General features: G+C 44.3%; 2 protein-coding genes across 4 annotated transcripts; one reads left to right on the plus strand and one right to left on the minus strand.

The window, feature by feature from the left end:
• Positions 1–2,366: 2,366 nt before the first annotated feature.
• Positions 2,367–8,884, minus strand: CCDC32 (coiled-coil domain containing 32). Of its 2 annotated transcripts, none has more exons than XM_065872256.1 (3): positions 8,635–8,884; positions 5,800–5,956; positions 2,367–2,505 (listed from the first exon to the last, which is right to left on the minus strand). In XM_065872256.1, exons 1-3 carry the CDS (start codon positions 8,876–8,878, stop codon positions 2,367–2,369), a joined length of 540 nt encoding a protein of 179 aa, XP_065728328.1. In that variant the 5' UTR covers positions 8,879–8,884. The 2 variants fall into 2 exon arrangements, with proteins under 2 accessions (XP_065728328.1, XP_065728327.1); XM_065872255.1 differs by having other exon boundaries at positions 5,800–5,977; positions 8,635–8,878.
• A 5,489-nt stretch (positions 8,885–14,373) lies between these two features.
• RPUSD2 (RNA pseudouridine synthase domain containing 2) lies at positions 14,374–17,984 on the plus strand. Of its 2 annotated transcripts, none has more exons than XM_065872695.1 (3): positions 14,374–15,000; positions 16,262–16,558; positions 17,250–17,984. In XM_065872695.1, exons 1-3 carry the CDS (start codon positions 14,374–14,376, stop codon positions 17,982–17,984), a joined length of 1,659 nt encoding a protein of 552 aa, XP_065728767.1. The 2 variants fall into 2 exon arrangements, with proteins under 2 accessions (XP_065728767.1, XP_065728768.1); XM_065872696.1 differs by having other exon boundaries at positions 14,374–14,817.
• Positions 17,985–24,278: the final 6,294 nt, after the last annotated feature.

Here is a 24,278-nt window from a genome sequence, read left to right on the forward strand (position 1 = left end):
TATATATGTTAGCATACGGTATTTGTCTTTCTCCTTCTGACTTACTTCACTCTGTATGACAGACTCTAGGTCTATCCACCTCATTAAATAGGGGTAAGACAGGAATAAAGACACAGACCTACTAGAGAATGGACTTCAGGATATGGGGAGGGGGAAGGGTGAGCTGTGACAAAGCAAGAGAGAGGCATGGACATATATACACTACCAAACGTAAGGTAGATAGCTAGTGGGAAGCAGCCGCATAGCACAGGGAGATCAGCTCGGTGCTTTGTGACCGCCTGGAGGGGTGGGATAGGGAGGGTGGGAGGGAGGGAGACGCAAGAGGGAAGAGATATGGGAACATATGTATATGTATAACTGATTCACTTTGTTATAAAGCAGAAACTAACACACCATTGTAAAGCAATTATACCCCAATAAAGATGTTAAAAAAAAAAAAAAAAGAAACCATAGTTACAGCCCATTAGACTCCCTTCTGTGGAAGCCTGTCTCTGTAGAGGAGTGAAGTGAGAAGGCAGCAGAGATCTGGGGCCTTCCCCCCCACCCCCGCCCCACCCCGGGTTTTCACTCTGGGCTAAACATCTTTCAGTCCTACGATTCCTTTTCAGTTCCTCTGAATCAACTCCCCACCTTTTCATATTAAGATTTCTGTTTCTTAGGTCGAAAATGGGAGGTAGGGAAAAGGCAAAGTTGGAATCCTGCCTGAATGACAGAAACGCTGTTTTCTAGTACAGAAACATTCTCTAACCATCCATGATCAGCTGCTCTTTGGGAGAGTATTTTCAGACCTTACTGCTTTTTTTCTTAAGTTGTTGTTACTGAGGAAGAAGAATTTTGTTTGTCATGCAGGGAGAAGGAAAATCTTAGGTGTTTTTTTTGTTTTTGTTTTTGTTTTCCTTTCTAAGCCTATCCATCCATCTGAAAGCCATCAGATGGCTCTGTAGGAAGAGTGAGGTTTGGCACCTGAACCCCAGGCAGAATCCCTTGCAAGCTTAGTCCAGGGCTGGATGACTGTCAGTGTCTGGCTTGCTCAAAGTGTCTGGGGAACAGAGGGTCACTCTCTCTGTCAAAGGCATCCTGCTAATAAAAAGCAGTAAGAATAAAGCTAACACCAGTTCAACGGCAAAACAAAAAGGAAAACCCATCTGGAAATTACGACAAAAATATTCATATAATTAAGCAAGTATATAGAATCACCTGGTTGGGTTCCCATCCTTTTGGACAAGGCAAAATTTCTCAATCTACTTGATTTAGAAATGAGCAAATGTTCTCTGAAGGTTTTTATGGCCACCTGCTCATCATTAGGGATTTGGAACCTATTACCCAGAAAGACGCACCACTGGAGCCATGACCTCAGAATCCTACCCTCAGGGCACCGAGGTTTGGCTTGTCAGAGGGCACATGTTAAAAACAGGAATCTGGCAAAAGTTACCAGCTCTTCTGCGTTGACATGCATTTGTCTTTACCTCCTGACTGCCTGGGAGTGTCTCTCTGAGAGGAATCAGGTTAATAGCACCACACACAGCTAGTCTGATGAGAAAAGTTTTATGTGGACAAAACCAACTGAACAAGAACACCATAAACAAGGTAGGAAGCATAGGCTTAGCCAGGAAAGCTGCCACAAGGAGTAGGTGTGGAATTATTCAGGAGTGGTTTCAAATACCAATACCATAAACACAAGTCTAATTTGGAACCTGGCTCTTTTTAAGTGCCAGAGGAAGTCAGGGGAGAAACCATGCATGAAATAAAAAATATACACGTATACACAGAAACACCTATATTTTCACACTTCTTTCGTTCATTTTCCCCACAAGAAACAAATCAGACGAAGGAAAAGCCCAGCCTCTTTTTCCTAAAGTCCCTATATTTATCATGGACTTGTTAGAGAAGCCTCAGATGGGTCTTAGATTCAAGGAAGCAGACTTCACTCTCTTCGGTGCCACGCATCCCTGACAATTTACCAAGGGAATGCTTGGAACATAGGCGGGACCATCCAGAAGAGGCGAGAAAAAATGTGACTCACTTAACTTATCCATTATACACAAGGGTATCAGTTTCTCCAAATACGTTCACACTTGGTCCTTCACTAGGTTCTTAGCAGACTTCTCACCTGCAGCAACAGAGCTCAGACAAGCTGTGAGACAGAGAGGAAGGCGGTATTTTGATCCAGCACACACTGGGTCAGTCACTTTACCCAAGACAGTCACACGTGCCAGCCCTCAGCAAGTCCTCAGGGGCCCGCTTGCTTGGTGGAGTGGAAGGCTGGGCTTTTTCCCTCCCTAGATTTCTCCTTGCTGCTGCCGCTGCCGAGCTCTCTGCTGTTCCCTCTGGAACCAAGACAGCTGCTGGGCGTGTGTGTGTGTAATTTATTGTTCCACTGCTGCTGGCTCGTCCCCGGGCGCTGGCTTCTCAACCTGCGACTCTGGAGGAATCAGATACTGGACCTCCTCCGTACTGATGGCTACTTTATCTGGCTGGAGCCACCTCTTGAAATGTTCCAAGGTGCTAGGAAAGAGCAGGAGAAAAGGGTGGCTGCATCAGACCTCACTGATTAATTACTTAATGATTATCTCAGTTACTCAAAGACTGCCTTCCCGCCCACCACCAATTTCTTCCTATAATTGTTTTTCACTGCTAATGTGGGGAGCACAGATACTCCTCTGACAGCTGTGCATCCTGGCAGCTCCGTGGCATAATTTACCCCCTAGTGGGCACTTGGGCGACAAGCAGCACCAGGCCGCCTTCAAATGCAGAGTCTCTGAAGGCTTGATGAGAACAGCTAAAGAGCTTATGCCTCAGTCCCATCTTTTTTTCCTCAAAACTGGAGAGAAGAGAAATCGTCAAGGGGAGGAAACATTCAAATAAATACCAAATTATTAGTGAGGCAGAAACCTGAGCATCTTGAAATCTCTTATACCTGAGGTAGTCTGAGGCTTAATTATACTTACAGCACTTAGTTGTACTAAACACGATTTTTTGTGTGTTTTTGTTTGTTTAGTTCTTTCTACAGCAAGATGCCAAGATGGAAACATCTGAGTAGCAATGTCCCCCACAAAGGAATGGCCACTATGCCAGGGGGCTCTTTTTTGTTTGGATCTGTGGGGAGGGGGAAGTGTCCCCCTCCCACCTTCCTTGAGTACCCAGGATATCTCCACCCTAAAGCTATTAGACATTCACGGTAAATTGCAAATGACTAGGAATAATATAAACCTCATTCTGTGCTCTTCAACAGCAAAAAATCGTAAGCCAAGAAATAAGGCCATAACCAGCAGATTTTAGACACCTAAAATGAGGGAATCATGTTGTGGACAGTAGGATTTCCCAGCCCATTGCTCCCTTGCCAAAAGCATGCCATAAGGAGGGTCACACATCTGGCCTTCACATATGTGAAGAACCACACAATTCCACTACAAAATGGACTGTGTTTAAAACATAAACTTTGAAGTTTGAAACCAAATGCACATCTACTGTTTCCTGGTGCTTGTTCTGAACACTGATAGAAAGAAGCATTCCCACAGATGTAGGCTCAGGGCAACAGGTGCCCACAGCTCAACAGGTGCCCATAGCTCAGGGGACTAAGGTGCTATGTGGGCATTTAATCTTCATCTACCATACTTTTCATAAAATTGTTTCAATTATTTCTATAAGGAAGGGAAACCCACATTATTTTAGGTATTAATAAATACACAGAAACATAAACTTGAGTCTTGGTGCTGATCTAATTTCTGAGAAGAAGAATTACTATTTGAGAATTATGCAGGAGAAAGTTGTCTTTTCTTCTCAGAACTGGAGAGGAAGGAAATATTGAAGAGGAGAGAATATAATACCAAATTATTAGTGGCTCAGAAATCTGTGCATCTTCATCTTTTGTGTTTGGGGCAGTTTAAGGCTCAATTGGGAAAAGAAAAGAGTAAAATGTATATTATTTTCTGAACCCTCAGAGGGAAGTTGACCTGACCTTAGATGCCATACTGATTTCTGAAGGATCTGGGGGCACGCTGATGCAATATTTGAGATAATGTAAGTGAAAATACTTTGCAAATTAAAAAATAAAATGTAACCATGAAGTTCTATTCACATACTGTCCATGATTTCAGCAGCAGTATCTTCATCTGGATACCATGGGACTCTCAAAATCAGTGTTAATGCTATGATGTAAACTTAGGTTAAGTCATATTCTCCTAAGACCTTGTGTTAAAATTCAAGTTTTTATTTCCCTCACTGATTTTCATTTTGAATAATTTCTTACTGAATTTTAAAATTCTGTTAGGAAGAATAATATTAAGAATAGCTAACACACAGTACTGACCCTGTGCCAGGCACTGTTCTAAGTGCTTTATACATAGTAACTCATTTAATGCTCATAACAACCCTATAAGGTAAGAGGTACTACTCCTGCTTTACAGAGCAGGAAGCTGAGGCACACACAGGTTACTCACCCAGAAACATACAACCAGTAAGTGGCAGAGCTCCTATCCGCGGTGTCAAGCACCATCCTGCTCTTTGTGGCAGAATGCCCTCTCCTCCTTTCTGCATCCAGCCCATCTGCAGATACTGTTCTCCTTTGGTACAAAACCAGACCCCAGAGGGAGCTCAATGGTCTTTCAACTCCTAAAGCACGTTGTCACTTCCACTCATCTGGCTCTTTTCTTATGCTGCCTCATTTTGTTAGGTATGTCTACATATATGTCAGCTCTCCCCACCTAGTTCTGAGGACCAAAAAAAGGCTCTGAAACGTCCTTACATCTCCCCTCCATGCCTACGACATCAAGCACAGTGCCTTCATAGTAGATTAAGAAATTCATTCATCTGGTCTACGCAAATTTGAGTGTCTACTCAAATTTGACAGAAATATTACAGAAACTCTGTAAGGCAGTGGAGGTTGATAGGTAAGAAGACTTGGTTCCAGTTGTTGATTGATTACTTTCTCAAGCACAGTGTGTACTTAAAAATGAAGACAATAGTTTATTCTCAACTCTGCTCAACCTGTGATCAAGATGTAGGTGGGGGGGCTTCCCTGGTGGCACAGTGGTTAAGAATCCGCCTGCCAACACAGGGTACACGGGTTCAAGCCCTGGTCTGGGAAGATCCCACATGCCATGGAGCAACTAAGCCCATGAGCCACAACTACTGAGCCTGCGCTCTAGAGCATGCGAGCCACAACTACTGAGCCCGTGTGCCACAACTACTGAAGCCTGCGCACCTAGAGCCTGTGCTCTGCAACAAGAGAAGCCACCGCAATGAGAGTCTGCGCACGGCAACAAAGAGTAGCCCCTGCTCGCCACAACTAGATAAAGCCTGCACGCAGCAACGAAGACCCAACGCAGCCAAAAAAAAAAAAAAAGATGTAGGTAGGGAATTTGCTTTTTGGCAAAAATACTCATTCCCAGGGCTTCCCTGGTGGCGCAGTGGTTGAGAGTCCACCTGCCGATTCAGGGGACACGGGTTCGTGCCCCGGTCTGGGAGGATCCCACGTGCCGCGGAGCGGCCGGGCCCATGAGCCATGGCCACTGAGCCTGCGCATCCGGAGCCTGTGCTCCACAACGGGAGAGGCCACAACAGAGAGAGGCCCGCGTACCGCAAAAAAAAAAAAAAAAAAAAAAAACTCATTCCCAAAAATCTGCCACTGGACTAAGCAAATAAAGCAACCTTACAAAGGATGATTTTAGCTCAGAAAAGCTGATGTTGATATCAACGTATATCTGGACTCAGATGTCGCTCTCCCTGACTTCTTTAGAGGAAGAGAAATGCTTTCAGTGAAATAGACTGTCACCTGGAGCTGGACTGAGAATCAATTACCTCTCATCAGAATCAAGTCCATCCACAAAGAATTCTGATGCTAACTTCTCCTGGAGGAACCGATCCCAGCATTCCTTCTTTGCCTGGGCCAGGGTTCGAAGCATGTCCTTGGAAGTCACTTCCTGATGTAAACCTTTGATTCTTCTCAGTTTCTTCTCTAAAGAGAGAGGAAGTTGAACTTAACAACGAAAGTGAGTATGAAACAAAACTAATCTAAAATGCAAAATGCCAGACTTCCCTCGAGGTCCAGTGGTTGAGACTGCGCTTCCACTGCAGGGGGCACGGGTTCAATCCCTGGTTGGGGAACCAGGATTCCGCCTGCCACACAGTGCGGCCAGACAAAACAAAACAAAGCAAAAATGCAAAATGTCAACTTAAAAATTCTCTCACTGATGAGTACAAGCACACTCCCTGAAAAAGAGCTCATTTTTTTAAGGAGGACAAACGTATATTTTTCTTTTTCCATCCCAATGCCTTCTCTCTGCATTGTACCAAATAACTGTTTAATTTTTTAACTCCAGAAAAGGGGTTTATAGGTTCTCATAAATAAATTGATGGCATGATTTCTTTGAAATCACAGAAGCCCAGCAGGTATCTCTCTAAGAAATGCTTGTTTTCCCTGGCTTGACATGTGTATACTATTTTCTTTTTTCAACTCCTGAAAATAGTCTCTCGGAGGAGTAAATGGCTTTTTTTGTTACAGTGTCATAAAGTGGTTTCCAAACCTCATGAGAAAGAATTAGATAACATGAAGAGAGATTCGTTGGTTCATTAGACACAAAAATTGACTTGATGAGAACTCAATAATAAGAGACCTTTAAGATCTCTATGTGTGATTAAGTTCTTGATTAAAGAAAAGGAATCTCCCAATGTTTTTTTTGAAGGTTGTTCTGCTTGTGGCCTGGATGTTGGAGCCTAACAAAAACAAACATCTTGTAATCCCTGTGAGAGTGATCCATTATGGCTTCCTGGTGATACATGTTTAGTTACTCTTCTTGCATTTTAAGTATAACTGATGAACAGATAGCCCCTTTAAAAGAATACAAGTAAGGGTATCACCATTTGCCTTCTGCCTTAATTTAGTCTTGCCTCCAACTATAATAAATAGGTAAATGATGACTTTTTGGAGGGGAGGGGTGGACATCAAGCCCACCAATAGAAACTTTATGATTTGCAATCTTGTTTTCATTTCTAAACAAGCCGCATCAGCTGGAACCCACTGATCAAAACAAACACCTTTTGTTGCTACAAGTTACCACCAAAAGCTCACCCGTGTAAAAAAAAAAAAAAAAAACTACAGTTGATAAATGTTAAATATTTGAGGAGTTTTTTTCTCCTGGAGGATGGGTAAAAGATTATGTATATCTCAGGTTGAACTGGTTAAAAGTTTTTAATTGTTGCTCTTAGTGGATTCTCTGATATAAGTTTATTTGGCAATAAAAACAATCTTTATGTTGTCAGGCCTTGATTGTCAAGGTGGGAGGTAGTCTTTTGGGCTGGAAAAGGTCTTCCCCTTTCTGAGGGTGCTGAATCCCTGATCAGATGTGATCAGGCAGAAACAGGTGCCTTGCATCCTCCAAACCTGCTTGCCATTATCTTCCAGACTCTGCCAAAGGCAACAGGAATCCCTCTTATTTTCTTCAGGGGAGGACATTTTAATCACCATCTTAACTGATTTTAGAAAAGATCCGTGGAGTTTTAACCTTCTGAACCAGTCTTCACCAATCAAAAACATCACTGAATCCATGAAAGTTTCTTATATGCCCTGGGCACAGAGCACCAACAAGCCGAAGGATCTGGTTCTTCAGCTTCCTTAAGACTGTGGCTTCTTCTCCTATCATCATTAAACAGATATTCTGACTACAACAGAATTGGTAACCTCCTCGGCCACTGCTGCAAGTATTACTATACTATCTCTGGTGGCTTCCCAACAAATTTCATATTACACCCTCATCTTTCTCATTAGCCATCATTCCACCTGTATTTTTCTCATATTTTTTTCTTCCAGTACATCATTAAACAAATTCCTTCTATTTTTCCAAGAAATTTCTTAGCAATCATGTAAACTCTATTCTGACTCTTCTTTCTGTCCTTCCTCAAATGCTTCTTCTTCCTGAATTGCCTTTCCTTCCTCAAATAATTATTCTCAGGTTTGGTTTTGTGACATATTGATGCGTCTCATGGATGTCTAATAATAAAGGTTAACATGATTCTGAAGATTGGCGATCACTGCCCAAGACTGATATTTGTCTTTCCCCTAGCACGGGACAATCTGAATTTCTTTCCTGTGTTAGGAGTCTCTCTAAATACTTAAGGAAGGCCACAGGACAGGGCAGTGAAGATGAAGATGTGTTCAGGAAATATTTAAAAACTAAAATGGCTAACAAGAATTTTATGTCAATATACTCCCATCCCAACCATCAATCTATTAAATCTATTTCTCAAACTGTAGCATCATAAATCCACATGTAGCTCTGGGACCATGACCTTCTTCTTTCAGGATGCATAAGGTATGACACTTTGGGGTTATCTGAATACATGGGCCACCAAGAGTGAACAAGAGTGTCCTACAGAATGCCAATAAATAAAGCAGAATTGAGATGAAACAGTCAGAGGCAGGAGATGACAAAGACTGTTAAGGGATGTACAAGGAAAAGGGGGCTCCTTCCCAACAACCAACCTGAAACACCCCCTAGAATTACATCTGACAGATACATGTGGTAAGGACAAAAAAACAGAGAATAGAAAACCAGGTTTGATGTAACAGAACTTCAACATGCTTCCTTAAAACCACCAGCTTCTGATTAAAAAAAAAAAAAAAGCCATCTAACTTACCTAGAGATGCTAAATACACTTCTGAATCCTGCAGGGGAGCCCAAGGCTTTACAGCTGGCTGCACAACAAAGTCTGGGGCCTCCCTCTGGCCTGTGCCTGCAGGGTAAGAATCCATAAAGGAGTCTGAGAAAGCATTGCTGGCACTATCCTCTTGGTCAGGATGTGGCAGACAGGAACAGATTTCAGCCCAAAGATCCGGGCCAGATCTTGTAGTTGTAGAGTCAATGTTCTCAAACATTTTCATTTGGAATCTGAGCTGAAAAAACAGAAGCACAAGTGAATAAGGACTGACTTAGGAAGGAAGGTAATAGCCTTTTATCAAGTTTCTCTTAACAAAGTTTAAAATGTCTTCTATTACATTCCTATGTTATAGAGAAAAAGATGACAAAAGGGTAATTAGGTTCCTCTTCTGGCTCTGCACTCAGGTTGTTTTCATAATGAAGTTTGTCTTTTAAAATGGAATTTCTTTTTTTATTAATTAATTAATTAATTATTTTTTGGCTGTGTTGGGTCTTCATTGCTGCACGTGGGCTTTCTCTAGTTGCGGCAAGTGGGGGCTATGCTTCGTTGCAGTGCGCGGGCTTCTCATTGCAGTGGCTTCTCTTGTTGTGGAGCGCAGGCTCTGGGCGCGTGGGCTTCAGTGGTTGTGACACGTGGGCTCAGTAGTTGTGGCTGGTGGGCTCTAGAGCACAGGATCAGTAGTTGTGGCGCACAGGCTTAGTTGCTCCGCAGCATGTGGGATCTTCCTGGACCTGGGCTCAAACCTGTGTCCCTTGTATTGGCAGGCAGATTCTTAAGCTCTGCGCCACCAGGGAAGTCCCTTAAAATGGAATTTCTATAAGCCAGACACAAAAGGACAAATATTGAATGATTCCACTTATATGAGGTCTATGCAGTCAAATTCATAGAGACAGAAAATAGAATGGTGGTTGGAGGCGGGGATGGTAATGGGAGTTACTGTTTAATGGGTACAGTTTCGGTTTGGGAAGTTCTGGAAATAGATGGTCGTAATGGTTGTACAATAATGTGAATGCCACTTAACAGTACATCTATAAATGGTTAAATGGTAAAATTTATGTTATGGATGTTTTAACACATATACGCACACACACACAGAGGAATTTCTAGGACATTTCCAGTGAGGACAACCATTCTGCACTTTTCTCCAAAGATCTCCAAAATGCAACCACGCTGTCCTCAGCCAATTAAATTCTGTTTTCAATAGGATACAGACTAAAGGCCCTGCACAGTTCCATATACAGTACACCAGGATAATAAAAATGCTGCTTGGTGAAAACTGTCGGAGAGTACTGTTATATGCAAGACTCGTGCTCATTACATGGTGACGCTGGGCTATACGGCTCATGTTCTTATTTTAATAGAAAAATGGAAAGATAGACATTGTCATCATTTTACAGATGAAAAAACTGAGGATCATAAGGGTAACTTGTCAAAGGCACATTACTGATACAGAGTGAATCCCTGATTGGAAACCAGACCTGTGACGCTCCAAAAGCCATGTTTTTACCCATTATCACTCTGCCTGTTTGGGACTCTATACTGAAAGTAGCCTGAGCAGAGCTAAGTGGTAAGGGCTATCCACAAAGCCTGGGGGCTTTCGTAACCATCTAGTCTAATAGGATGAATTGACACCTTCTTACAGGAGGGACCTTTGAGATTAGGTAGGCTGCCTGGGAAAAGGTCTGAATAATTCCAGGAGAGAGCGCCCAGCCAGCGCAATGGCCCGGAAGTAAAAGGGCCAGATATGTGACGGAGTCCCTGTATGAACTGATGCCAAGGGTCACAATGAGGCTCCACCCCTATCCCGAAGTCGTTTGAACCCACCCACACCAAAACTTTGCTAGCATCAGAGCCCTGGTCCCCTGGTCCCCCGGTCCCCCGCGGGAAGTCCATACCAGCGCGGAAAACCCTGGTGTCCAGATCTCGGGCCTCAGTCGCTCAGGCCTCAAGGACTGGCTAGGAGGGACGACTCAGGCCCCGAGGCACCACTGTGGTATCTCGGAATGCGGACGGAGCCGGGAATACAAAACGCTGGGCACCCCCGCGCCTCTCCACCTACCGCAACCTCCTGCCCCGCAGCCCGCAAACGCTCGCCTCAGTTCAGTCGCTGGCAGCCTGGGAGAAATAGGGAGGCGGAGTTTCCAGGTGACGGATCCCTGGAGTCCTCCAACCACCTCCCAAACTGGCGATGTTCTGTGCGTCAATTGGTCGAGTGGAGCTCAGCCGGGTAAGGAAGCGAGAAGCAGAGTGCTAGGAAACGATGGGCGGGACTGTTGTTGCCTGGAAACGGTGGAGAACACGCCCTGGGCCCCAGTCTTCCCAAGGGCCGGGTAGATTCGGCTCATACAAGTGTGTTACAGCCGCGAGGACGGCCCCTTCCACGAGGTTCCTGCTCAGAAAGGGAAGCCCAGTTTCCAAAGCCTTGACTTTTCTTGGTTACCTGAGCAAGTTAATCTCCCCGGCAGTTCTCTGGGCTGCTGTTTGTCCCCGAAAATTTCAGCCCTTCGATACGCAAATTAGAGGACTTTTGCTCCTCGAATGGGGTTGGAAGCGATTACTTTCCTTACTCTCACAGGAGATCCAGGTCCCGTTCACCAAGTTATGTAGCTTTCCCACATTCATTTAGTCAATAGACATCAAGCTCATGCTGTGTTCGAGGCATTGTGTTAAGCGGGAATTCAAGACAGGTAAGACTTGGTATGGGTCCCAGCCTTAAAGCTTAGGAGGAAGCGCCATGGAGACAGACAAGTTTACAAATAACATCAAAGAGTTATAGAGGATATGACGGAAGTGTGGCCAGAGTACATAAAGGAGAGAGTGGTCATGGGAAATGTGTGTCAGAAACTCTTTTTTTTTTTTTTTTTTTTTAAAGGAGATGACCTTTGATATCCTTCAGGGGTTATCCGTTCGCTGAGATGCAACCCTCCCAACCTGATCCCCAATTTCCAGGGCAGGTTACTGTCTCCCGAGAGACACATGTGAAGAAAGACATCAGCCAACCATCTGTAGAAGTAGCTTGGCTGAGGGTATAATCTCTAGATGTGTCCAAAGCCAATCAATGTGGCTATGGTGGTAATAACTACCACCATGTGAAAGGGAACTACAAGGTACTCTGTTACATTTATAACCATTCTTAGAATATGCAAACAGAAGGAAGTGGAAAGCAAGAAGGTTAGAAAACAAAGGAGCAAATAATAGGCAAGATTTTGGCAGTGCTTATTCACAGGGAATATATGAGGATGGGCGGATCCACAGAGTCCTCCAACTGCCACCCGACCTGGTGACACGAATCTGGTAGCATCTGATTCATAGAAAGGATCACTGTCATAGATTTATGGGTGCTTCATTGAGCTGCTCCATGGCCTTTCAACTCACTTATGAAGTTTTCTCTAATTTCCTGCTCACCAAAAAAACCTCTTGATTTCACATTTGGCCTCTTACATATCTTGATACCAGGATGAGGGTGCCTTTAACAGTAGGCACAAACAGTGGCTGGTATAAAATTGAATACACCTTTTAACTTAAAATTACAGTTGTAAATTAAAAAATGGTCACCCTTAGCGATTCATCTGTGTCCTTTGAGTTTAATTAGTGTGTGCACTGAATAAATCCGAACCAGATCCTGGACTTGCAAAGCTGAAACCATAAGCCCTGGTGATCTCCCCCTCCCCAAGGACTGGTCACACTGGGAAGCCACATGAGGGCAGTCAGCATCCCTCTATCTTAGTCTCTGCTTTAACCACAATGTGATTAGCACAAATATGTTTTATATTTGTTTCCTCAACCAGCCTAGGCCTTCACTGAGGTCAGGAACCATGTCTTTCTTACCTCTGTATCTCTAGAGCCAAGTGATGCTTGGCAAATGTTCAAAACTTGTTTGGTGTCTGAATGTTTAAATTAGAACCCTCATGGTCAAAGACCACACTGAATTGGAGCTAGACCTTGTGATTCACTCTTCAGTCCCTTCTCCAAGTTGCAACCAGGATAATCTTTTTGAAATGGAGATTAGATCATGTCTCACACACACACACACACACACACACACACCCCAGAAACTCTTTCCCATTGCTCTTAAATTAAAGACTTAAATCCTTATCACAGTAAGTTAGGTGGAGTTCTTAGTTCAAACTATAGAGCTCATTCTAGCCAGTTTAAGCAGTAAAAGGAATTAATTAAAGCTGCTCTGTACAATAAAATTTCTGTGATGATAGAAATGTTCTGTATTTGAGCTGTCCAATAAGGTATCCACGAGCTTCATGTGATTATTGAGCACTTGAGATGCAGTTTCTGTAACTGAAGAACTGAATTTAAATTTTTTTTCATTTAATTAATTTAAATAGCCACAGGTGGCTAATGGCTATTCTATTGTACACCACAGTATTAAAGGATATTAAATAGTTCACAGAATCTCAAGATGGACCAAAGAGTCAGACTTGGGGTCTATACCCACTGAGTAAACCTCAGTGTCCAAACCTCACTGAGGGACTTCTCAGGGAGCACCCCAATGCCATTGAACATAGACACTGCAGCTGGGCACTGGACACAAGAACTTCCCCCACTCTTAGTCCCCCAAATCAGATACCTCCAATGCTATCTTGTCAGACATGTATTCCACACTGTGCCTGCTTCCTCTGCCTATATGCCTCTGAACCAAAGGTTCTGCCTAATCAAAGGAGCCCAAGGAGCCCAAATGGATGCCCAAGTTGCAAGGGAGGCTGGGAAGGCCAGTTTCTGAATTCCACCTCTTGGAGGCAGTACTTAATGTGGGAAATTCCCCACACAAGAGTGTTGAGAAGATGCTGGATGTCCAAAGGGTACGACAAAAATCTACTTTGCGTGGTCTATAAGAGTCCTTTTCAAACTTTAATATGCAGACAGATGACCTGAGGATCTTGTTAAAATGCAGATTCTCACTCAGCTGATCTGGAGGGAAGGAGGAAAAAGATTCTGCAGTTCCAGCAGATGTTGCCCATGTTGCTAATCCACAGACCACATTTTGAGTATTTAAAAAAAAAAACAACGTTATTGAAATATAATTCACATTCCATACAATTCATCCTTTTGTCATGTGGCTGGTTCTCAGAGGCCTTGGCTTCTCTTGATTTGGATGTTTCTGAGCCTGTTCTCCGGCTCTCTTGTGAATCCTATGAGGCACTAATATCCTTTCAATAATTCCGTCTCTTATGAAGTTAACAGAAGTTGGTTTCAGTACTTTGCATTTAAGAACTCTGACAAATACATCTTCTGATCCACTTGGAGTTTTAATCTCAGGACACGAGCATATGGGAGGCAAATGGGAGATCTCTAGTCCTTCTCATGCTGTTAGGGAGAAGGACAAGTGTAAAAACATTGCTTCTGAGATGTGTGTGCTTAATTACATATATAACAGCTTTATTGAGTTATATGTCACAAAATATAATACCCTTTAAAGTATACAACACAGTGCTTCTTGGATATTCAGAGTTTAGCAATCCTCATTTTGTTTTGTTTTGTTTTAAAATAACTTTCAAGAGTCTTTCCAGACTCAAGGGACGTCGAGCATATCTACATGGAATCTTCACTTAATGAATCATTCTCACAGCCTCTCAACTCAACTCATTCTGCTCACTCCTACACTCCTATTCTTAACGCAGTCCCGCCTCGGCACTAGGCCTCACCGATTGGTTGGTGCCGAGTGGCGTCATCAGAGCGCGACATGGCCGCCGCGGCTGGGTGGTCATGTGGCTGGGCGGCCGCGTGTGGCTCCAGGTTTTGGGGCAAGTGTGCTTCAACCTCCGGCGCCTCACCTTTGCCAGGACTTGGGGTGCCCGTAGGGGCCCCATGGCGGAAACACTTTCGACCAGGGCCCAGGCAGCTAGCGGGCTGGGGGCTCCGGCTCAGCAAAATGGAGATGCGGGTGGCGACGCGAGGGGTGAGCAGCCCCCAGGGCGCCCGGAGCCAGCGGGCCCAGGAGTGGAGCCGGCCCCGGGGGACGCGACGCAGGCCGCAGGGAGCGGGGAGCAGGCCGCGACTGCAGCCCCGGGCCCCGGCAGGCGGAAAAAGCGGCGGGGAGCAACCGGGGAGCGCGTCGTGCCGCCCCCGAAGAAGCGGCGGACAGGCGTTAGCTTCGGCGATGAACACTTTGCCGAGACCAGCTACTACTTTGAGGGCGGCCTGCGCAAGGTGCGGCCCTATTACTTTGACTTCCGAACTTACTGCAAAGGCCGCTGGGTGGGCCACAGCTTGCTGCACGTCTTCAGCACCGAGTTCCGAGCCCAGCCTCTTGCCTACTACGAAGCCGCGGTCAGGGCAGGGCGCCTGCACCTCAACGAGGAACCAGTACAGGACCTCAGCGTTGTGCTCAAGGTGGAGTCCTCATGGGGCCTGCCCAAAAGGGGGCAGGGTTTTATTTCATAGTTACTAGGGCATAGGTACTGGAGTAAAATCGGGGTAATTCTGAAGCGTTCTCATTTTCACTTGGAACACTCTTTTAGCGCCCCATCTCCGCAGGTAGACAGCCTGTATGCTTAAGAACTTAGCCCACTTATCCCCTCCATCAAGGCGTCTTCGGTGTTTCCAAGGGACAGAAGTTGTAATTCTCATAGCTCCTTTTACGCACTGTCTTGTGGCACTGGTGCTTATGACTTTCTACCTTGCGTTGTAGATCTCTATACAAATAATAATAACCGAGACTATCATTTATATCTCCTGTGTGCTGAGCACAGAGTTAAGCATTAGGTACTTTAACATTTAATTCTAATGACAAACTTGTGGAGTAGATACTGCCACCTCATTTTACCTGTGAGGAAGCTGAGAAAACTAAGGTAAACCTCACAGAGGTAAGGTAACAGTGCCACTTCCAACGCCTGTGTTCTTATAACTTCTGCTTAAATTATTTATCACAGAGCCTGATAAGATAGAATTGTGAAATGACAGAGATTGAGACTAGAATTGTCTAGCCCAGTGCTTTGACTCTTTAAAATTCCATCACAGCTGAGGTACCAGACACCCTTGTTATTAACACTGCCTCACCATAGTTGTGAGGGGATGCAAGGCATTTGGAGAGTGAGTGGTTTGAATCCCCTCTCCCATCCCAATTTTGAGAAGCAGAGGTCTGGACTGACCCTCACATTTTACAGATGAAGAAACTGAGGCCTGGAGAAGTTAAGTGACTTTCCTAAGAGCATACAGTAGGCCTGTAGCAAATCCAGCTGTAGAGCCCAAATCTCTGGACTTAGAGCTTGGTGTTTGTTCAAGGTCACAATAAGTGATGATTTATGGAGGTTTTTTTTCCTTTATTTTAGAAAAATTTACTTTTCGAATATAACTGTGGTAGAGAAAATAGGAATAAGCAGAATAACAACAACAAAAATCCATACTCTTACCACCCAGGGATATCACCGTTAACATTTTGTGTATATCCTATGAGTTTTTCAATGTCTGCTATCTACCTGTATGTCTGTTTTTGCAAAGTGAGACTACACTATGCACACTGCTTTTTCTGTTTAAGGATGTACTGTGACCATTCTTCCATGTCAGTAAGGAAGAGGGGAGGAAGCTGTGTGTGCTGCTGACTGATTATAGGTGGCTGGACCCTGGGCTGACTGGTTGCCTATGTCATTGGCAGGACAATGACTTCTTACGGAACACAGTGCACAGGCATGAGCCACCAGTTACAGCAGAACCCGTCCGCCTGCTAGCAGAGAACGAAGATGTGGTGGTTGTAGACAAGCCTTCTTCCATTCCTGTCCACCCCTGTGGCCGCTTCCGACACAACACGGTCATCTTCATCCTGGGCAAGGAGCACCAACTCAAGGAGCTACACCCATTGCATCGGCTTGACCGCCTTACCTCTGGGGTCCTTATGTTTGCCAAGACAGCAGCCGTCTCGGAGAGAATTCATGAACAGGTTCGGGACCGGCAGGTGAGCCAAGCTTTTGCCTCCTGCAGGCCACCTTCTGACCTCATGAATGCTCTGTGTTGAAAGGGTGTCACTGAGTTCTAGATCTGAAGTGAGCCTTCATGTTTCTCTGGTCATGCCGCCTATCTTCAGGAAGGTCAACACCTAAAGTGCCAGAGACAGGTTATTATCTCTCATGTTTCAAAAGATCTTTAGAGATGGCATATACTGCGTCTCAGTAATACGCTGTTTTGAAGATTTAAAGTGCTGACAGGCTGAGCAAGGTTTTTAAGACTGTGGTGAGAATCTACTTGGTGGGAAGAATTCTGGATGGCGTTGGAAGATGCTTGGGTAGAAGGGTTAAATGGTGGTGTTTGTGGTCTTGAGACTTGTAATTCTGGATCTCATTGTAATGTATTTATTGTTTACTGTATACCAAGCTCCAGTACCAAGTACGTTAGAGCCCAGCTGACTGAATCCGTATAACAGCCCTGTTGGGGTAAATGCTTTTCTAATCAGACATTTTCCAGACAAGTTAATGGGATTTAAAGAGGCTAAGTAAGTAATGTGCCTAGGATTGTGCAACTGGCAAATGGTGGAGCTGGGGTTTGAATCCTCTTCTGTCTGACACAGGTCCATTGTCATCACTGCAGAGGGTTTGGGCTTCAGGCATTTAGGCTTTGTGCTGACTTTCTCCCTCTCCCCTTCTGTGTAGCTGGAGAAGGAGTACGTGTGCCGGGTGGAGGGGGAGTTCCCTGCCGAGGAAGTAACCTGCAAGGAACCCATCTTGGTGGTGTCCTACAAGGTAGGGGTATGCCGTGTAGATCCTCGGGGCAAGCCCTGTGAGACAGTGTTCCAAAGACTGAGCTACAATGGCCACTCCAGTGTGGTACGGTGCCGGCCACTCACAGGCCGCACCCACCAGATCCGAGTCCACCTCCAGTTCCTGGGTCACCCCATCCTCAATGACCCCATCTACAACTCAATCGCCTGGGGCCCCTCCCGAGGCCGAGGCGGCCACATTCCAAAGACAGATGAGGAACTACTGCGGGACCTTGTGGCAGAGCACCAGGCCAAACAGAGTCTGGATGTGCTAGATCTCTGTGAGGGTGACCTGTCTCCAGGACTCCCAGACTCTACAGCCCCTTCCTCAGAGCTGGGCAAAGACTGCCTAGGAGAGTTGGCTGCATCTGCCCAGAAGATGGATGGAGCAGTTGAGGCAGGCCCTCAGGATCTGGACACAGTGCCCTTGGCATCAGGGAAGGCAACGGAAATCGATGTCGTGGATCAAGAGACAGACCCACTCTGTGCAGAGTGCCGGCTAGTGCGACAGGACCCCTTGCCCCAGGACCTTGTGATGTTCCTGCATGCCCTGTGCTATAAAGGGCCAGACTTCGAGTACTTTTCACCAATGCCTGCCTGGGCACAGGATGACTGGCAAGAGGACTGAGGGCTGTGGCCAATGGAGGGATTACTTCTCGGACTGGAACGGGGATGGGCCATGAAGTAGGAGTTGACCACATGGGGTGGTACTCAGACTTTCTCAGGGGTGAGGTTGGGCTCTTAAAGGACCTGCTCTTACTTGCTACCTCCTTCCTTCTCCCTCCAGCTAGAGTTTGGGGACTTTTTGGTTTGTAAAATAGATCTCTTTTTCTAATACCTTGTGTGTCTGGTTTTCTTACTAGTCTTTTTGGTTTTTTAATTGAGGTAAAGTTCACATAACACAATTACCATTCTAAGATATACAATTTAGTGGTGTTTCATACATTCACAGTGATGTGCAGCCATAACCTCTTAATTAGTTCCAAAACATTTTCATCACCCAAAAGGAAACCCATACTCTTTAAATAGGTAATCCCCATTTCCTCTTCCTCCTAGCCCCTGATTCCATTTGTCAACCTTCTGTCTCTATGGATTTGCCTATTCTGGACATTTTTTGCAAATGGAATCACATAATATGTGACCTTTTGTGTCTGTCATCTTTTGTTTAGCATAGTGTTTTCAGGGTTCATCCCGTTTTGTTTTTTTGGCCACGCCATGTGACATGTGGGATCCTAGTTCCCTGACCAGGGATCAAACCCGCGCCCCCGGCATTTGAAGCACAGAGTCAACCATTGGACCGCCAGGGAAGTTCCCTGAGTTCATCCAATTGATAGCACGCATCAGTACTTCATTCCTGTCTATGGCTGAATAATGTTCCATTGCATGGTTATAAACCACATTTTGTATATCCATTCATCGGTTGACAGACATTGGGTTGTTTCCACCTTTTGGCAGTTGTGAATAGTGCTGCTATGAACATTTGTATACAAGTTTTTGTTTGAATACATATTTTCTGTTCTTTCAAGTACATACCAAGGAGTGGAATTGCTGGGTCATATGGTAATTCTGTGTTTAATTTTGGGGGAAATCACCAAACTTTGCCACAGCAGCTGAACCATTTTACATTCCCACGGGCAATGCACAAGGGTTCCAGTTTCTCTCCATTCTCACCAACACTTGTTATTTTCCATTGTTTTGATTGTAGTCATTATAGTGGGATTGAAGTATTATCTCATTGTGGTGGTGTTTTGTTTTGTTTTTTTTTTTTTTTGCTACGCGGGCCTCTCACTGTTGTGGCCTCTCCCGTTGCGGAGCACAGGCTCTGGACGCACAGGCTCAGTGGCCATGGGTCATGGGCCCAGCCGCTCCGCGGCATGTGAGATCTTCCCAGACCGGGACACGAACCCGTGTCCCTTGCATTGGCAGGCGGACTCTCAACCACTGCGCAACCAGGGAAGCCCTCTCATTGTGGTTTTGATTTGCATTTCCCTTGTAACTAATAATGTTAAACATCTTTTCATGTGCTTGTTGGACATTTGTGTATCTTCTTTGCAGAAATGTCTATTCAAATCTTTTGCCCATTTTTAATTCAGATTGGCTTGTTGTTTTCGAGTTATAAGAGTTTTTATGTATTCTGGATACAAGACCCTTCAAAGATACATGATTTGCAAATATTTTCTCCCATTCTGTAGGTTGTCTTTTCACTTTATTGGCAGTGTCCTGTGATTCACAAAACTTTTATTTGTTTATTATTTATTATGGTAAGAACACTTAACATGAGATCTACACCTTAACAAATTTCAATGTGTACAATACGATATTGTTAACTGTAGGCATGGTGTGGTACAGCATCTCTGGAATTTAAGTATCTTGCGTAACTGAAACTTTATACTTGTTGAATAGCAGTTCCCCATGTCCCCCTGCCCCCAATCCCTGGCATCATCATTCTACTCTCTGCTTCTATGTGTTTAACTATTTTAGATACCAGGAAAGAAAAACTCATTTTCTTTTACTCACAGAACACTCTACTTCAAATATGTGGTGGTTTCCCCACATCAAGCAATTCTCTTACACAAGCTGGGTGTCCTATACTGTAACTCATCTCTGACACCATCTACCTGGAGATAGGGTCAGATGCCACAAGTTAAGGACTTGGTCCCACAAGACTTGCCCCAACTTCAAATGCCAATGGCAAGTCCAGATTGTTACCTGTGCTTCTGACCAGCTGTGAATCAAAGGTTCCCACAACCGCCTCCTCAGGTTCAACCATTTATTAGAATGGCTCACAGAACTCAGGAAAGCAGTTTCCTTACTCAATTACTGGTTTATTACAAGGGATTTTAAAGGACAGGAAAAACAAGCAAGGTGAAGAGATACACAGGGCGAGGTCTGGAAGGGTTCTGAGCACAGGAGCTTCTGACACCGTAGAGCTCAGGTGTGCCACTCTCCAGCATGTGGATGCCTTCTTGCTCACCAACTCGGAAGCTCTCTGAACCTTGTCATTAGAGATTTTTAGGGAGGTTTCATTACCAAGGCATGACTGATTATATCATTGGCCGTTGGTTATTAAGTCAAACTCTAGCCTTTCTTTTCCAGAGGTTGGAGTTTGGTGGTGGTGCTGGAAGTTCCAGGGTTGGTTCCTCTGGCAACCAGCTCCCATCCTTAAGGGTTTTCCAAAAGTCACTGCATTAACATAAACCTTTTTTTGGCCGTGTGACAGGGCGTGCAGGATCTTAGTTCCCTGACTGGGGATCCAACCCGTGTCTCCTGCAGTGGGAGTGAGGAAGGGGCATATTTTGGGGTGACATTTTGGTTTCCCTCAGCTGGATCATATGGTATTTCTGCTTTTAATTTTTTGAGGGCCCTCTATAGTGGTTGCACCATTCTACAATTTTATCAATGCACAAGGGTTCCAATTCTCTACATCCTCTCCAACACTTGTTACTTTGGTTTTTTGATAGTAGCCATTTTCATCACCTAAAAGGAAACCCATACTCTAAATAGGCCATACAAATGGCCAACAAGCATATGAAAAGATGCTCAACATCAGGACAATGCAAATCAAAACTATCAAAGATATTACCTCACACTCATTAGGATGGCACATACTGAACAGTAGTGTGGGTGGAGAAACACATTGAGTTTATATGCTTTTAGTGGTTCATACTGGTTGTTAACCACCTACTATATGCCAGACATTATTTAGTGCTGGGATACAGAAATGAATGACTAGGCTCTGCCCTGATAGAGCACATATGTTTAAGTGTGCAAAATACAAAGGGAACAGTGGACATATGGCATAATTCAGTCTGGAAGTGCCAGCACAGATTTCCCAGAGGAAGAGGCATTTAACAATGAGTTAGAATTTGCCCAGTAGAGACATGAGAAGGATTCCAGGTAGAGGGGAAATGTAAGAGAAGGCAGGCGTATTCCAGAGCTAGAGAAGATGGAGGCAGCACCCAAGGAGAAATGTTTTGGGGACTTTTGGCCCTCTGGTCTCAGTGTATGATTCACTGTCACTGACTATGGAAGTCTTTGCATGGCTTGTATTTCAACAGGGCGCTCTGAACTACAAAGCATAGAAACAGCCAGGGTAAGACAAGATTCACATCGATCTGAGTATCTGCCCAGCTTTGTGAAAACTCCATCTCTTTAATCTCTTATGAGCCAACCAGTTCCTCTCATCACTGAGACCCTCCTTAACTCAGGAGCTCTGGTTTCTTAGGACTGGCAAAAATCAGATGCCTGGTAAAACTCATTCATTCAGCAGACATTTGAGTACCAACTGTGTATTAATTTTATACCAGACTCTGTTTATATAATGGTGAATAAGATAGATATGGTCCCTGCTCTTATGGAGTACACAGTCTGCAGTGTACAACATGATGTGGGGAAGACCAGTAAACAGTTAACATACAGGGAGGTCAATGTTCTGTGTGACGGGAGGAGGAAGGGGGCAGAGGCTATCTCCATACCTAGTCTGTTGTCTTCCAGGGTTCTGAATGGGAACATTAACCTTTGCCCATTTTCTTTCCCTCTCTAGTCCTGTTTGTCTTATTTGCATTCTTTTAGTCAGCTTCAGAGGTTCTTGAAGTAAGGACACATGGATGGGCTTGATAGGGTCCCCAGATCTCTTGAAATTGTGTGCAAAATTTTCTGTATGCATATTTTTTTCTGAGGAGTCTATGTATTTCAACAAATCCTTCAAATCTGCATTGTCTAATACTAGCCATGTGTGGTGATTTAAATTTAAATTAATTAAAACTAAATAAAATTTAATATGCAATTATTCACTTGCACTGGCCACATTTCCAGTGTCCAATTCACTTGGTCTATTGCACAGCACATGTGGAGAGCACTTCTATCATCACACGAAGTTCTATTGAGCAGCACTACTTCAGTCTCTATTGAAAACAAAAATCCCTGACTACCATGACTCCACTAGTCTGCAGACACTTAAGAAACAGGGGTTTTGTGTGTGTGTGTACGTGCACATGCATGTGTACTTCCACCTTCCACATGCTCGTCAAGTAATTGGTCTCTGTGTCAGTCAGTTACTGTGCTAGGTGCTAGAACAGTTGTACAGAATCTGTGAGAAAGTTATTGCCCTTAAGGAGCTCAGGTTGAATCCAGTTGGTCTTTCCTCTAGTTAACAGTTGGCTGGACTTGAATGTATTTTTTTCCCCTTGTAACATGTTACCCTTTTTGTTTATTTATTTTTAATTTATTTGTTTTTGGCTGCGTTGGGTCTTCATTGTTGCGCATGGGCTTTCTCTAGCTGTGGCGAGCAGGGACTACTCTCATTGCGGTGTGCGGGCTTCTCATGGCAGTGGCTTCTCTTGCTGCAGAGCACAGGCTCTAGGCACGCGGGCTTCAGTAGTTGTAGCACATGGTCTCAGTAGTTGTGGCTTGTGGGCTCTAGGGCCCAGGGCCAGTAGTTGTGGTGCATGGGCTTAGTTGCTCCGTGGCATGTGGGATCTTCCCGGACCAGGGCTCGAACCCATGTCCCCTGCATTGGCAGGTGGATTCTTAACCAGTGCACCATCAGCGAAGCCCATGGTACCCTTTTTAAAAATTTAATTTTTATTATAGCCCCCCTCTCCTTACCCCTACTCTGGAGGTAACTACTATTAATAATTAAATGATCTTTTTATGGACTGTTTTCTCTTCATAGATACATAAATCTATCTGTATTTTAAAATAAAAATGGGATCATGCCTTACAAATTTTTCTGCAAGTTGCTTTCCTCTAGGACTTTTAAAAAATAATAGCTGCCTTGTGTTCCATTGTGTGACTACACCTTACTTTAATCCATCCCCTATTGTTGAAATTTTAGGTATTTGCAGTTTTTCATTATTACAATCTATAGTGAACATCCTTATATCCTTTCACACTTGTACACGGTGCTTCTGTAGAACAAATTTGTAGTATAATTGCAGTCGATAGCTTTAAATACTGATTGATAGGTAATACCATTCTACCCTCCAAAAAGATTAAACCAATTTACATTCCCATCTGTAAGTAGTGTGAGAGGTAGAGGCAAAGGCAGCTGAATGTAGTGACTGAAACGGCTGGTTAGGCAACTGCATTTTCAAGTTTGGCTTTAGCTCCAGCTGTGTGTTGTAATCATGGGTTTCCCAGAAGGTCTGTATCTCTCAATGGATGACCTAGGTTTGCTTGGGTTAGTCTTGCTCCCAAAGGCTTAGTTTAGAGAAAATGGGCTCATTTCAAAGCCTCTTTAGGCTTTGGATCACTGGTCCTCAGGGCTGAGGATTTTCTAGAGCACAGAATTACTGAAAACATATTATTGAATTATTGAAAATGGAAGCAGAGTAGCTTAATGAATGTGACCAGGTTTGGGATGGATAAGTTTATTGGAGTCAGAGGTATCGACACCGAGGCACTCATTCTGCTTAGAACACTGCTTTGCACATGGCAAACAATATTGTCTATGATTATGACTATTGCTTTCCTCCCCTCCAAACCCTCTGTGTACCCTCCTTTTCCTTTCATTTGAAGCTTGTCCATGTTTTCAAAACTGTAACATTTTTATCAGCCATTAACCACATCAAAACAGTTAAGAATTGCCTACTAAAGTTGACCAGTGATTCCACTTGTAACTATATACCTAGAGGAAACACTTGTTATGTACCCCAGAAGGCATGTATAAAAACATCCACAGCAGCATTCTTTTTTTTTTTTTAAATACATTTTATTTATTTATTTGTTTTTCGCTGCCTTGGGTCTTCGTTGCTGCGTGCGGGCTTTCTCTAGTTGCGGCGAGCGGGGGCTACTCTTTGTTGTGGTGCGCGGGCTTCTCAGTGCAGTGGCTTCTCTTGTGGTGGAGCACGGGCTCTAGGCACGCAGGCTCAGTAGTTGTGGCTCATGGGCTTAGTTGCTTAGTGGCACGTAGGATCTTCCC

Source organism: Phocoena phocoena, chromosome 2 (genome assembly GCF_963924675.1).
Source record: "Phocoena phocoena chromosome 2, mPhoPho1.1, whole genome shotgun sequence".
In the NCBI taxonomy this organism is placed as follows: Eukaryota; Metazoa; Chordata; class Mammalia; order Artiodactyla; family Phocoenidae; genus Phocoena; species Phocoena phocoena.